At 32.1% G+C, this 13,433-nt stretch overlaps 1 protein-coding gene across 13 annotated transcripts in view; it reads right to left on the bottom strand.

The window, feature by feature from the left end:
* Positions 1 to 13,433, bottom strand: part of Hexo2 (beta-hexosaminidase 2) — a 32,499-nt gene that overhangs the window by 2,666 nt on the left and 16,400 nt on the right. For 5 of the 13 annotated variants that reach the window (XM_074118323.1, XM_074118357.1, XM_074118341.1 and 2 more), the window contains 6 exons: positions 4,096 to 4,187; positions 3,594 to 3,746; positions 3,268 to 3,518; positions 2,862 to 3,180; positions 1,741 to 1,859; positions 1,098 to 1,306 (listed from right to left, as the gene is read on the bottom strand). In XM_074118323.1, the coding sequence (XP_073974424.1) occupies positions 1,098 to 1,306; positions 1,741 to 1,859; positions 2,862 to 3,180; positions 3,268 to 3,518; positions 3,594 to 3,746; positions 4,096 to 4,187 (1,143 nt within the window). Of the gene's footprint in view, positions 1 to 1,097; positions 1,307 to 1,740; positions 1,860 to 2,861; positions 3,181 to 3,267; positions 3,519 to 3,593; positions 3,747 to 4,095; positions 4,188 to 4,267; positions 4,557 to 10,791; positions 10,982 to 13,433 lie in introns of those variants that run through there. The other 8 variants (XM_074118330.1, XM_074118408.1, XM_074118392.1 and 5 more) reach the window with 5 other exon arrangements.

Genomic DNA, 13,433 nt, shown 5'->3' with positions numbered 1-13,433 from the left:
CTTTTTGCTTCCCATGGTATCATTTAATTATATTTTCCACATTTTTTTTTTTAATTAAATTTCGGTCTACTGGTTGCCAAAAAGGCCGAAAAGTCCTAATAAAACGGATTATTGCCACAAATAATAATTGAAAATCTGTTTTTTTTAAAAAAAACAACCTAAAAATATTCAATTTTTTGTTAATTTTTTAACTACGAAGCTGTTATTGCAAGTTCCCAAATAAGTATCTGCTTTTAAATCTTCGAAATAGTCAAATCTACCACACTACGTTCTACTGTTCTTTAAATAAGAAGCTCCAAAATCTTCCCACTTGAACGAGAGGACAGTTTTATGTAAATTAATAACATCCAGCAGAAATGACAGCAAGATTAGGTGACTACTAGGATACATGCATGACTGGAAACTTAAATTAGCCTCGTCGAGAGGCTCTCTTGGCGGGATGCTTTGTCCTAGCTATTATTTTTTCTTCATATTTACTTCATTTTTTTGTTAGGCGAAAAATGATTTGAAATTAACATCACCATTTCTAAGAGAACTTTCAAGATTAGCAGGACTATGAAGTAGCCCTCTTTTATGCAACAATGGCACCTATTGAATCACTTATTAATATATCTTGAAGGATCTATAAAAGTAGTTCGTGATCGTTCAATTGCAAGGATTAATTAAGGGTTGAAAAAAAATAGGACTGGCTTTAAAACATGTTTTTTCCAACCTCTTTTACATCTTCAGGATTCACTAAAATGAGGTACATGTCTGGACGAGCAAAAAAAAAAAAATTTTGAAATGATTTACATTAACATCCAGATTTTGTCAATCATTCGGATTAAACTCTTTCATTTGTAAACCACAGTTTTATTATTATCTGCATGATTTATTAGCAGCATTGTTAATCCCAAGACATTTTTCTATTTCACTTATTTAGGAGCCTATTTACTGTTTCTTCTGAACAGTGAAAATAGGACGCTTGCTTAGCATTAGGTTTTAGTCCTATATGATCAACAGGTTGGCCTCACTCTACGCTTCAGACGTCAGTGGCAAAAAAAATACTCATTTCACTTGTGCACTTCAAAAAGATGAATAAAAATTAAACAGCTTACTTCATCTCCACCCATATGAAAAAGATCCTTTGCTGGGATTAAAGACTGTAATTCTTCATAGAGATTGTGTAGAGTGAAGTACAAATTTGGATTTGCAGGATTCAATTGTCCACATGGTGGTTGCACGCAGTAATCTCTCCACGGTTCACTATTGAGACATACCACAAGTTTTCCCAATCCGACTTCTTCTCCAAACTCCCAACCATTGCCTGAACATTTTTATTTTAAATTTGCATACATTTTAGAAATAAAGAGATTTTTAAAATATACAATTTATAGAATAAAAATCCAAAAATTATGAATAAACTGCAAGGTATTTTTGTTACAACCATTATTATGGCTCTGGAGAAGAGATGTGAAAGAGAATGAATTTTAACGGTATGAGTGGAAGAATCGCAAATGTACTGATTGCCGTCCAATTTTAATACGATTGACTCCATCATGCAAAAATAATAGAGGAGATGAATTAAGTATTAATAATTAGTTCTAAAAAGGGAAGTATTGAGAAAGCTAAGATTATGATGAGAAATTCTAAAGTTCAATACTTAAAAATTATAAATTGATAATTACTAAATGCGGCATTTCAAGTATCATGCATTTTAATGAATTTAAAAATCCTTATGAGTGTTTTCTGAAGATTTACCAGCATGGGCAGGAGCGTCTATTTCCATGACAATCCTGATGCCTCTTAGTTTAGCATAATCTACCAGATTGTTCACATCCTCAGGGGTATAGATCTCTTGTGATGAATAGGCGCCGTATCTTAAAAATGAAATAATAGACCAGCTATTATTAGTCTAAATTAATAATTTAATAAGGTCTTAGATCTTAAGGCATCCCCATTTGAAAAAATAATTCCTCTTAAAAGTATATTTTTATTTCTCATAGTAATTCCTCTTTAGTTCAGTGAAGTGCCCATCTCTATCACTTAAGAGGAAAGTCTATCAACCCCTCTCACAGATTACTGAAGTTTCTCGAACATTTTTTTTTTTAAATTAATGTTAAATTTCTGTACACATGTACACTAGGCCATGATTAAAGAAATTTTTTGAAACAGTTTCCGAGAAAAAAAAAAACTCCAAAAAATAAAGATAGAAGGAAAACGTTTTTTCATGCCCTAGATTTTAGCAAAAAATTATAAGTATCTTATTTAATAGTATAAAAGGAACGCTACTATCGTACATTACTTTAGAGAGAAGTCACAACGTTACCAACAAGTGCTCTTTATAGAAAAATTTAAACAAATACATTGTATATCTAAATGACTGTAAAGAGGGTTTGGAAAATAAAATTATAGGCTCCGTTTACAAAAAAAAAAAAAAAAAAAAAAAAAAAAAAAAAAAAAAAAAAAAAAAAAAAAAAAAAAAAAAAAAAACTCTAGTAAAGCGCTGTTACCGTTTGAGAGATCTTAAACGCTAATACGTCATGAGATAATATTCAAATGACATAAAACTTTGATTTACTTTTTTAATTTTAGAGCTAGTGTTTACATATACTTATATTCACACACATATCTTCTATTAATCCACATTTTTGGACTCAGGGGAATTCAAAACAGATATTTTGAGTGAAAACTCCACATCAATAATTTAAGTAAGATTCTAATACTTTCATATCAGTAAAACTTTTTCTTATTGAATAAGTCAATTAACTCATAAGGTCATTTGTGACCTTTCCCAATAGCAGACCGAATTTATCGTTTTCTTAGTATAAAATTAATATCTAATGGAAAAAAGAATAACTGTACATTGTTAAAATACTTACTTAGATAAAAGAGGCAATTTGGTCAGATATAATGGAAAACTGTGTGAATCAGTGATGTGCCAATGTAAGACGTTCATTTTAACAGAAGACATTGCACTTAAAACGTTCTTTATAGTATCTACTGGCAAAAAATTTCTGGAACTATCTAACAGAACTCCTCGATATTTAAAAATTGGACGATCCTTAATTGTTGCAGTGTCCACTATAAGAGTTGAACATAAATCGGATATCACGTGTCTTCCAGTTAACTGTAGCAGAGTTTCTAGACCGTGCCTGGCTCCATAGACGGTGGTAGCGTTGATTTCAACGTTCACTAAACCTTTTGGAAGAAAAGAAAGATACATCTACATTAATAATAGAAACGAACGTCCAAATTAAAAATGAAAGAAAAAGTAAAGTAAATTACCTTTATTTTTAGTGGTAACGAAAATTTTATATGATTCTTCCGTCTTTAAGTCTAAATCAAGTCCTGATGATGTTATTCTTATACCTATTTTAAATAATCTTTCTGGCTTTGTAGAAGGTTTACCTTGGCACTCGGTAATTAATGTTTTTGTAAATATATTTACGGTTTTTTTCAAAAATAATTCTGTGGCTGAATCCGGTGTAAAATAGGTAACTTCTATATTATTTGGATCTATTTCTACCACTTGCTGGCTGAAATTGGGGATAAAAATATGTTTAAAGTTAAAAAAAAGTTATTAAAAAATTATTTGCGAATTAATTACCTACCTCATATTTGCAATCATAGTTGGTAAAGGCCAAAGTGTCCCATATTTTTGACATAACAGCCTACACAATTCAATAGAATCAAACGTTGCGTTTTCTAGTACATTTTTAACAAATTTAGCTTGAGTGCATTTCCCAGCTGAACAGGCATACCTGCTTAAAGAAACAAAAATGAAAAAATTTGCATTGTACTTACAATAATCGTATATGTACTAAGTTTGTTTCTGAAATGAAAAGCCTATATATTTTAATAATTACAAGAACTCATTAAAAACGGAGATTTTGTAAGAGAATTTGGTTCTTAAATAGAGTAGTTTAGTGTTTTGGACTAAAGTTTTGAAGCATTAGATACTCACTCATTTCTTTCAAAGGAAAATAGAAATTAATAAGCTATCATGATTTTTTTTTTAATTTTTTTTGAAAATGAAGCATGGTTGTTTTTATTATTTATTGAATGTAGATATAAGTAATTTAATTTGAAAAATAATATACTCTGATTTCTTACTTTGTTTGAAGGTAACTTTGTTTTGAAAGTTTTCCAGTTGTAGAAGAAACTGCGAAAAAAAATAATAAAGCACCCCCTGCCCACATTATTATCTGAAATTGCAAAAAATGTCAAATCATAAACCTTGTAAAAAAAAAAAAAAAAAAAAAATATATATATATAAAAAACATACATTACGTGAATTTTATAATTTATACAGTAAAAAATACTGGTTTAACAAGTAATTGAACAGACATTCACAAAATAATCTTGTAAGTTGAATTATTATTGTAGATTGCTTATTTTACGGAATACTGATGTATGCTCGAAGAAATTGTTAATAATATTGGCAGAATTTGATATGAACTTATTAGATTGTGAATATTATTGCGCTAATTTTACTTTTTTGTTCTATAATTCACCAAGGCAGTTAAGGAGTCTGTGTTTCCCTGCCCATGAACTGTCTAACAGTAACGAATAAACTCAGCGCAAGACAGAGGGAGTGAAAAAAAGAGAATTTCAATTTTCAGTTCCCAACTAGAGTATTATTCAACTGAAAGAGAACAGAACTTTAGGAAAACATACAATAATAAAGGTCACAGCGATTGCGCAAAACTATTGAATCCTAGCTTAGTCTATAAGCAAAATAAAACTTTAATCTATTATTCACAAATACAAACAAACTAATTAACGAACTAGGAATGGAATTCAATAGTTTGTTTACAAATCTTTTATTTTTCAGTTTTTATTGTATTAATTTATTTTATTTTTTTATATTTATGGCTAATCAACTAACATCTATTCCCATTCCTGAAAGATCTTCTGTTAAACAAAATTTGGTTTCCACGCCCCCCCATTCAACAACCAACAATGCATAAGGGCCAAAGAATCATGTCCATCTCATTCACCCTTGACCAGAACCATCCTTTAAGAAATTGAAAATAATGAAAATTCAGTATCTGTGAGGAACTGTCAGTTACCTAATGCAGAAATTAAACAGTTCACTAATCCTAAAAGTTATCCTAATCATCACAATTTGAACTGGTTCTTCGTTTTTACAGTTTTTTTTATCCATTCTTTTAAAATACTTAAGTAAATTTTTAAGCTCACTACTTTTATTTGATATAATTTTTCTGTAAGATAGATTGGAGGAATACTGCAGACGGTAATTGCCACATTAATGTAGTCTACGTTTTTGAAGACTTTCATTTTTTAAATACATGTTTAAGACCCCATAGAATGAAAACATCTTTGATGAGAAGCGTTGGATGAATAAGAAATAAATGACTGAAAAAGAGAGTGGTATAGAAAGCAATTATAAACACCCCAAACTCATTGAATATTTAAAAAAAATAGTAATTATGAGTTAGCTAAAATGTAATTAGAGAAAGAAAGAGGGATAATATGAGGTTTATAGGAAGATAAACCGCTGCCGCCTTATTCAGGTTGCGGTAGCCAGCAGTGTTCGACATCGCGTGTCCTATTTTGGTGTTGTTAAGCGAACAGAGAATGATTTTTAATGAAATCTTGCCTGGAAATGTATCCTTTACTTTAGCCTTGCTACTCCCTCCTACGTGTCTGTAGGTGTTAATGTTCTATTTAAAAACGTAGAAGTCGCAGTATCGTTCTGATACTGCGACTTCCACGTTTTTAAATATGATTATGTATCAGCTTTTTGCGACCTTAAACTATTAATATTTAGAACTGAAATAGCGAGGATTTGGTCAAAATAAAGAAACAACAACTCCGTTCTTTCGCTAACGTTTCCGACAAATTTGTTGTCTTCTTCAGGGCGTTGGATACGCGGGTTGGTTGAGTTACAGAAAATTCACAAAAAAAAGATATAGTTTTTATTTTTTATTTTAACCGACTCCTTACCATTTCTCCTCGCTATGTTTTTTAAATAGTTAGATGGGGCTAAAGGCCCCGTGGCAGACCACGGCTGAGATGGCTGAGGGACGTGGAGGAAGATATTGAGGCGGTCGGCCTGCAAGGTTGGAGAACGGCTGCGAGGGACCGTGAAAGGTGGAAAGCTGTTGTGGCTGAGGTCCAGGCCCTTCATGGGTTGTGATGATCAGGGAGTGTGAGTGTAGATGGGGCTAGCTAGAGAAAGACATTGACGATGGAACTTGCAGCCCTAGCATTTAACAAGCTCATTCAAGCTTCAGGTGTGAAAAAACAAAAGAGTGCGGAACTAGAGGAAAAAATAAAGAGGCCGTGGGTAATGCCAGTAGAACTTACGGCAACTGGCATACTTTCTTTGAAAATACCCACCAATAAACAGCCCAGGGATTAGACCGATATAATTACATCCAAACTATGCAAAATGCGGTTGGCATTTTGAACCCTGGCGATTGGAAAAGAAATAGTAATAATATCAGAAGGGTTTAGCACAACAGTTTGCGTACTAGATTCCCCCGAGGAGGCCAGCAAAGCCTAATAAAGCTCCGGTAGTCAAAATTCTCAAATATTGAGGCGCCTTTATTTAAAAAAAAAAAAAAAAAATAGATTTAATCAAAATTCCCATTTTAAGAATTCAAAATTAAGGGAAAATTGATTGTACGAAACAACGTTTAGACTGAACAATTTTTGTTAAAATTTGGTATGAAGTTTAAAGTAACTTTAAACATTTATGAAGTAAAGTCATCTCATAAAGCAGTTTAGAGGAAGGCAAGTCACGCATTTCTCGCAAGTAATTTGATTGGATCACACTTAATCTATACAATATTGAAGGCAACCAACTTTTGGTAAAAAATATAGAGGTGATAGACGCCAGAAATATCTGTAGAGAGTTAAATAAAGAATTATTTATAACTAGTTAAAATACCATTTTGTTTTTTTCTGTTATTAAGCTGACGGCTTCTTTATATTAAAAGATTCCGTATTTATGATCTGCCCTCTATATCGATTTTTCATCCAGTCACAACACAAGCGTCAACAGCTCATTTCGGTTCATATTTCTTAAAAGACAATTAAAAACAAAAAACTTCTCAAGGAGGTCCATTTAATGAACAAAGCTTAGACAAAACCTTCGATAAAAGAACAGGAATTAAAATTAATATTTTACGAAACGAAAATAAATAACTAATTTATGTAAATAAATTTTAAATAAGAGTTAATTTTTAGTTGAAGGGAAATCAAAGTAGATAAACAAAACAAGAGCAACAATGACCCTTAGATTTTCTCTTCCAAGGAGCTTCTTACAGCTCACTGTCCGGTGATGGACAGTGTTGTCTGTAACGAGAGAACACTGTCCGGAGGCCGGCAGTGCACTGGAAAAAGCTCCGGGCGCTAATGACCTCAGCTGTTGATGCGCCAAAAAAAAAAAAAAAAAAAAAAAAAAAAAAAAAAAAAAAAAAAGAGCAACAATAGCAGCTTGAGTCGCCCTACGCAAACTGCGGGGGAACAAACAGTTCCACTTCCTGTACAAACTGTCAACAACCCTGCCTATACTATTTGCAGATACTGTCAACTCTACTATTCTATACTTCTTTTATTCTGACTTTTAATTAATATAAAGAAATGTGAAATATTTGCCTTTTAAGAGCTAAAGAATACAGCAGTGTCAAACAAAAAATGTTGGGAAATAATTGAAATTTTTTTAAGATACATGGTTTGATTTTTAGGGCGCGAACCCAAATGAAAGAAAAGTGGAGCATTTTTTTAATTTCAGAATTAAAATTTCTGCTTACTAATTTTTACTTACAGAGTTCCCAATCACCCTTTTTTTTAAATCTCACTTCTTGATAAATGTCGCGATCCCTGATTTAGTTTCTTACTCAATGCTATTAGAGTAACTCTTCTTAAAAGAACCCTATAGAAGATTAAATAATGGCGCGGATAAAAGAACTAAGATTGCAAAAAAAAAAAAATCAAATTTCAGCGGGGAATTCGATGCAAGAGATTTCCTAAAAGCTCAAGGTTGCTCAAAGTTTGGATCAATGGATCTCACAAGGGTTAACATCCAATTACGTAGCCATAGCGAATTTACGCTGTAGAAATGACTATCAGCCCATTTATTTCGTAAGGAATAATCATGGCCAGGAGCTCTGGATACCCACAATGGGGCGAGAAGCAGATGAACCCACCTGTAGTTAGTTATATATCCTATATAGCCCAGCGATTTTATTAATCATTTTAACAGATAGTATCACTTCTTGTGAAGTTAATTTGAACTAATTTCTTCAATTATGGATGTTTTCAATGCACTTTAGCTACCCAAATTCGCATAGTATGCGATACAAATCTTCCTGATAGATTTCAGGAAAACGGTGTAACATGATTCACCACAAAGCCTGACAACCAAGCATCGCTACTGTTACTAATAAAACTGAATTTGCAATCAAGCTTATGCCGCTAGGATCCATATGGTGTCAATTTTTATTGATATAACATTTCAATAGATGGCATAAAAATGGAATGATTTTGAAAAATTTGTTATATATGCTGATTAATTGAGAAATTACTAACATTAAACCACCTGTTTAGTTATAATCATTATAATTTTAATAAAACACTCAAAAATATGGCCGTTTTAATAGTGACGGATAGTTTAGACGCTAGTATTATTACATCGTAAATAAATAATGCATGAAATACTGTGATCTATTTTAATATCATTAAGAGCTAGAAGGGCATTAGTTGAACTGCTATTAGTTCAATACTGATTCATCACCACTAGATATATATATGTATGTATATAAAAGTTGTGTGGCACGCTATCTTTGCACGCTATTTCCTAAGTAAATTCTGTACTATTGTACTAAATAAACATACCAAAAATGGGTTAAATAAGGATTAATATAAAGAGGCTAGCACTTCTTAATGGTGCCCGATGAAGTCAAGTGGACATACTGCTTGAATAAAATGGAGCAAGTGCACAATTCAATTTATTAAAAAAACCAACATTAAATTTAACTCATTTTCTGTAATTTAAAAAAAAATAAAGGATTTTTATAATTTAAAATAAATCCAAAAATAAGAAGAAAAACAATTGTTTGATGTTGAGGCGTCATTAAAATTTTGGTTAATATTTTCATTAATTTTTTTTTTTTTAGCGCGTCATTGGCGCTTTGAGCGTTTTTCAGTGCACTGCCGACCTCAGAACACTCTATACAAACACTATCATCAGTAAGCTGTAAGAGAAAATCTAAGTACCAGCCGGATGGATTCGAATCTGGTATCTCCGCTTTGGAATCCAGTACACGCAAATCCATACTCTCAAAAATTAGATGTTTATTAATCACTTTTCTATTTTCTTCTAAATGAACCGCATAACATTTAGGTTTGGTTAATAGAATTTCACAAATATGATTCTATTCTTGGTATGTGAATTTCTGTACAGCATATCTCCAGAACGAAAACAATTTCAGTGATTATATTTGGGTTCTATCGCCGTTCTATATTTGGGTCTGGATCGCAAAATTTTTCATTCGGAAGTACCAACTCACTAAAAAGATATTTTTTTAATTTTTCTCACAATAGTTTCGAAGCTTTGTTTAAACAAATCAGATCTACCAACCTTTATTGGAAACCTTTCCCTTGGTTAAATCTACAATGAGCACTTCGGCGTAAGAGCGTAGTTAGGGCTATCTCTAGAGCACCATTTTATTGTAATACGAGTATATGTACTATCCTTTTTCTTATCTGCCATTAGTTTTTAATTATTTCTTTATTGCTAATGTCGCGCGAGCAAAGCTATAGCGGGTTTATTGAAAGACCTTCATCTCTTGCTTATATATCAGGATCTCTTATGCTGCTGTAGGTAGTCATGGCCCAGAGAAATTTAAAATGAAAGTTTCATATATCAACTGAGACAAATTTGAGGGAACCTTGAATTCAGATCAGTCCAAAACTTTCTGCAGGCTCTTTCTTTCATTTGATATTTTTACTTCGCTATCGTCGCCAGTTGATAACTCGCTGGCGTGATAATGGCGGTATGTCGCATCCTGTCTTATCACAGTTTATCACTTTTCTCGTTGCCTGGGATGTCGCAGTGACTTAGTATCCACTGAGATATTACCTCCTAGCCATTTATTATTATTCTGCTGATCCTTCTTTTCCGAAATGATTATCTACTTTTGTAATCGTAGACAGGACATCATTCTCCTTGAAGTACTGAGTTTTTAAAAACTCTTGAATTAGGAACTTTCTCCTATTATGGTCGTAGGCTGCTTTGAAATCCACAAATATGCCCTATTTAGTTAGTTTAGGTTCTGTAAACTTGAATTATTAACTGCACAGACAAACCTGACATTTCTACCTGACAAAAATGAAAAAAAATCATTCTAGAGAGTTCTGGGGAAGTGTTTGGTCGTCTGAATGCTGCTCTGAAGGGAGTGGAAAGAAGGTCGTAATACGCTCGTAGCGGGATCAAGCAGTTTGGAAGAAGAAAAGTGCCTGAATAGGATTTTGGCCAATGGATTTGCGCGGAGAGATGGAGACATCTTAGGTTCCCAAATGCATAAAAAAGAAATGGTACGGAAATATGTCTAAAAGAAGTTAAAATTTTTTGATAAATTAAGAAGTAAACGTTCCTGATTTAACAATTTTAATCTCCGCGTCATCATCATTGTAAAGCTAAAAGACATGATCTTGTAGAGTCGCAAGTAAAAGTTTATTACAAAGCAAAAGAAAGTTCAATGGAACATTGATGTAAACATTCGCTTAATAATAATTATTAAAATAATTTCCAGTATATTTGCACACAATCTTTACCTTTTTGGGACCACTGAGTTTCGAAATTTAGTTTTAAGCAGAAAACTGTCCTGTCGTCAGAAGGCAATAAACATGATAGAACACTTAATGTAACAGACTGGGTTTCAATACATAATTTGGTAAACTTCTGATTTTTAAAATTTTCCAGATTGGCTACAACATTTAGCCTTTCCTCTAGGGAGTACCATGGCTGGAAATTATATAATTATTTTAGTAATAATTTAGTAGTCAAAATTAAATTCATTAGTAATAAACTGTACTATCAGGACAATAGTTAATTAAAGCCAACCTCAGGTTAATCATGAACGAAAGAATAGAACATAAAAAAAGAAAATCGTCAATGTCAAAATAAATAATAGATACATAAATTAAGGAAAAATAAAAGAACGAAAATGTTATCCAATATATTTTGCTTTCTTTAAAAAAATTTGTATAAACGCTCCTCCACTTTTAAGAAAATATGGATATAATGGATATTAAAAATATAAAGAAACAGAAATACGGATGACTGTGTGTTTTTCACGTTTATTTTTAATTGTGGGAGGCCAAAAAACAGGAATTCCCTATGGTTACCTGATCTGAACATTTGATAATAGCGCAGCAAGAGTAAAAAGACTTGCAACATGATTTTCACTTTGATAACACCTCCATACTTGCAAGTAACACCAACAGAAACAAACACAACATATTAGAAATGATACACATTTCAGCAACAAAAAGCATCCATTAACTTTAGGGCAGACACTAACAACCTTTCAAATTTTTACTACATCCTTTAAGCCGTAACTTAACAATTAAGTTTATTAAAATTGTTTTCACCGCTCCCTTACTATATAAACCAGCTTTTTCATGAATCCTCAACAGTTATGATGTTGTAGCTGAACATATAACTTTACTAATTTATAATGTAAGTCAATTTCAAATTATTATTTTTTTTTAATTTTCATTTTAATAGTATTATTACTATACATTTTCAATTGTAGACCTTTTTTCTAATCTTCATTTATTATTATTTTTTAACTTTTTACTCAGTTTGTGTTTACATTAACGTATTGTTCCTTAGTACAGATCCTGAAGTAGGTAATAAATTTACGGTGACGTCGGTGGGAAAAGAAAAAAAAAACTGTCCATGAATTTTAAAGACTGCACTCAAAATACCGCAGGATAATGTACTATCAACGGTCAAAAACCAAAACCATCATCAGTAAAAAGAAGGTAAGAAAGATTACAAAACACTAGAGAAAATATTACATATGACAATTAACCAATAATTTTTGATACAATGAAAAAGTACCGTCCAATAGTACTGACCCACAAACATAAAATTTTAAATGGGTAGTACATTTCTTATAAATTAGAATAATGATAATACATAGTGGCTTCATTATGAAGATGGTTATTCGCATTACAAATAACATCTTCTCAATAAGAAATATTCTATTATGTCTTATCTTAATGTACCGTACAGCTTATCGGTCATGTCCCAATTGAATATTGCTGAATCATAAAATTGATGTTAACAGCCACAGTACGGATCCATTAGAAAGCTTAAGTTTTTAAGAAAACCTCTGGAGTGGAGCCCCACCAACGATTCTTTACTATCGTTGCAATTGTCAACAATAGACATCTTTCGAACGATAAGTTAAAATTAAAAGTGGCTTTAAATCAGAGATTAAATAAAAATGATAGGATATCTGGGGCAGAGGATAAATAGAGGGACTCTATTTATCTCCTGAATCTAACCATTCTGTGTAAAGTTTCACAAAACGTCGAAGAAATTCAGATAATATTTTAAGAGAAAGAAAGTGACACGCTCAAAATCCAAAATTTATATACAAATTTTTCTGCGTAGTTAAAATTTTGATTGGGGCAAAATAGCTACTTAGAGTGTGAAATCTTAAAGTAAATTGAGGCAAGATGAAAAATCTAATAATGTAGCAATTCCAATTAATGCATTCTGTCTGAAAATTTACAGAGTTAATATGTTTTTGGTTCGCGGTAAACATAATTTTTAAGAAATATGTTCTATCAGACAAACATTAAATTCGCCACAGGGAAACTAAAAAATACTTTAGGATGAAAACTTAAATTCTACAAACCGACATAACTATAACACTTGCTACTTCAGCATTATGAGTAAGTTATACTCATCTTACAATTGTATCTGTCATTTAAAATTTAATAAAGAGGAGTGTAATTACTTCTGGCTGTGAGACTACCAGGATGTAAATTCTAAGTATAGTGGTACATTTTCTTTGGGAGTTCGGGCATTCGGCAAAAAAGGCAGAGATTCACATGGGAATATTTTCCAAACTCCAACAGAATCTAATCAAAACTTACATCAGGTTTTTTTTTTTGGCGCATTAACAACTGAGGTTATTAGCGCCCGGAGCTTTTTCCAGTGCACTGCCGGCCTCCGGACAGTGTTCTCTCGTTACAGACAACACTGTCCATCACCGGACAGTGAGCTGTAAGAAGCTCCTAGGAAGAGAAAATCTAAGGGTCAGCTGCTGGATTCGAACCCGGGACTGTCCAGAGCTGTTTGTTATGAGGGGCAGCAGAGCACTGTTCTTACAAAAAGGAAACCTATGGATAAAGTCATATTTCCTGTTAACCTAAGTTCTATTTGCGCTCTTAAATAG

This window comes from Rhodnius prolixus, unplaced genomic scaffold (assembly GCF_049639745.1).
Source record: "Rhodnius prolixus isolate KJV_2025 unplaced genomic scaffold, Rpr scaffold_1, whole genome shotgun sequence".
NCBI classification, from domain to species: Eukaryota; Metazoa; Arthropoda; class Insecta; order Hemiptera; family Reduviidae; genus Rhodnius; species Rhodnius prolixus.
The sequence above is the reverse complement of the archived record's forward strand: the minus strand, read 5'-3'. Positions and strand labels throughout refer to the sequence as shown.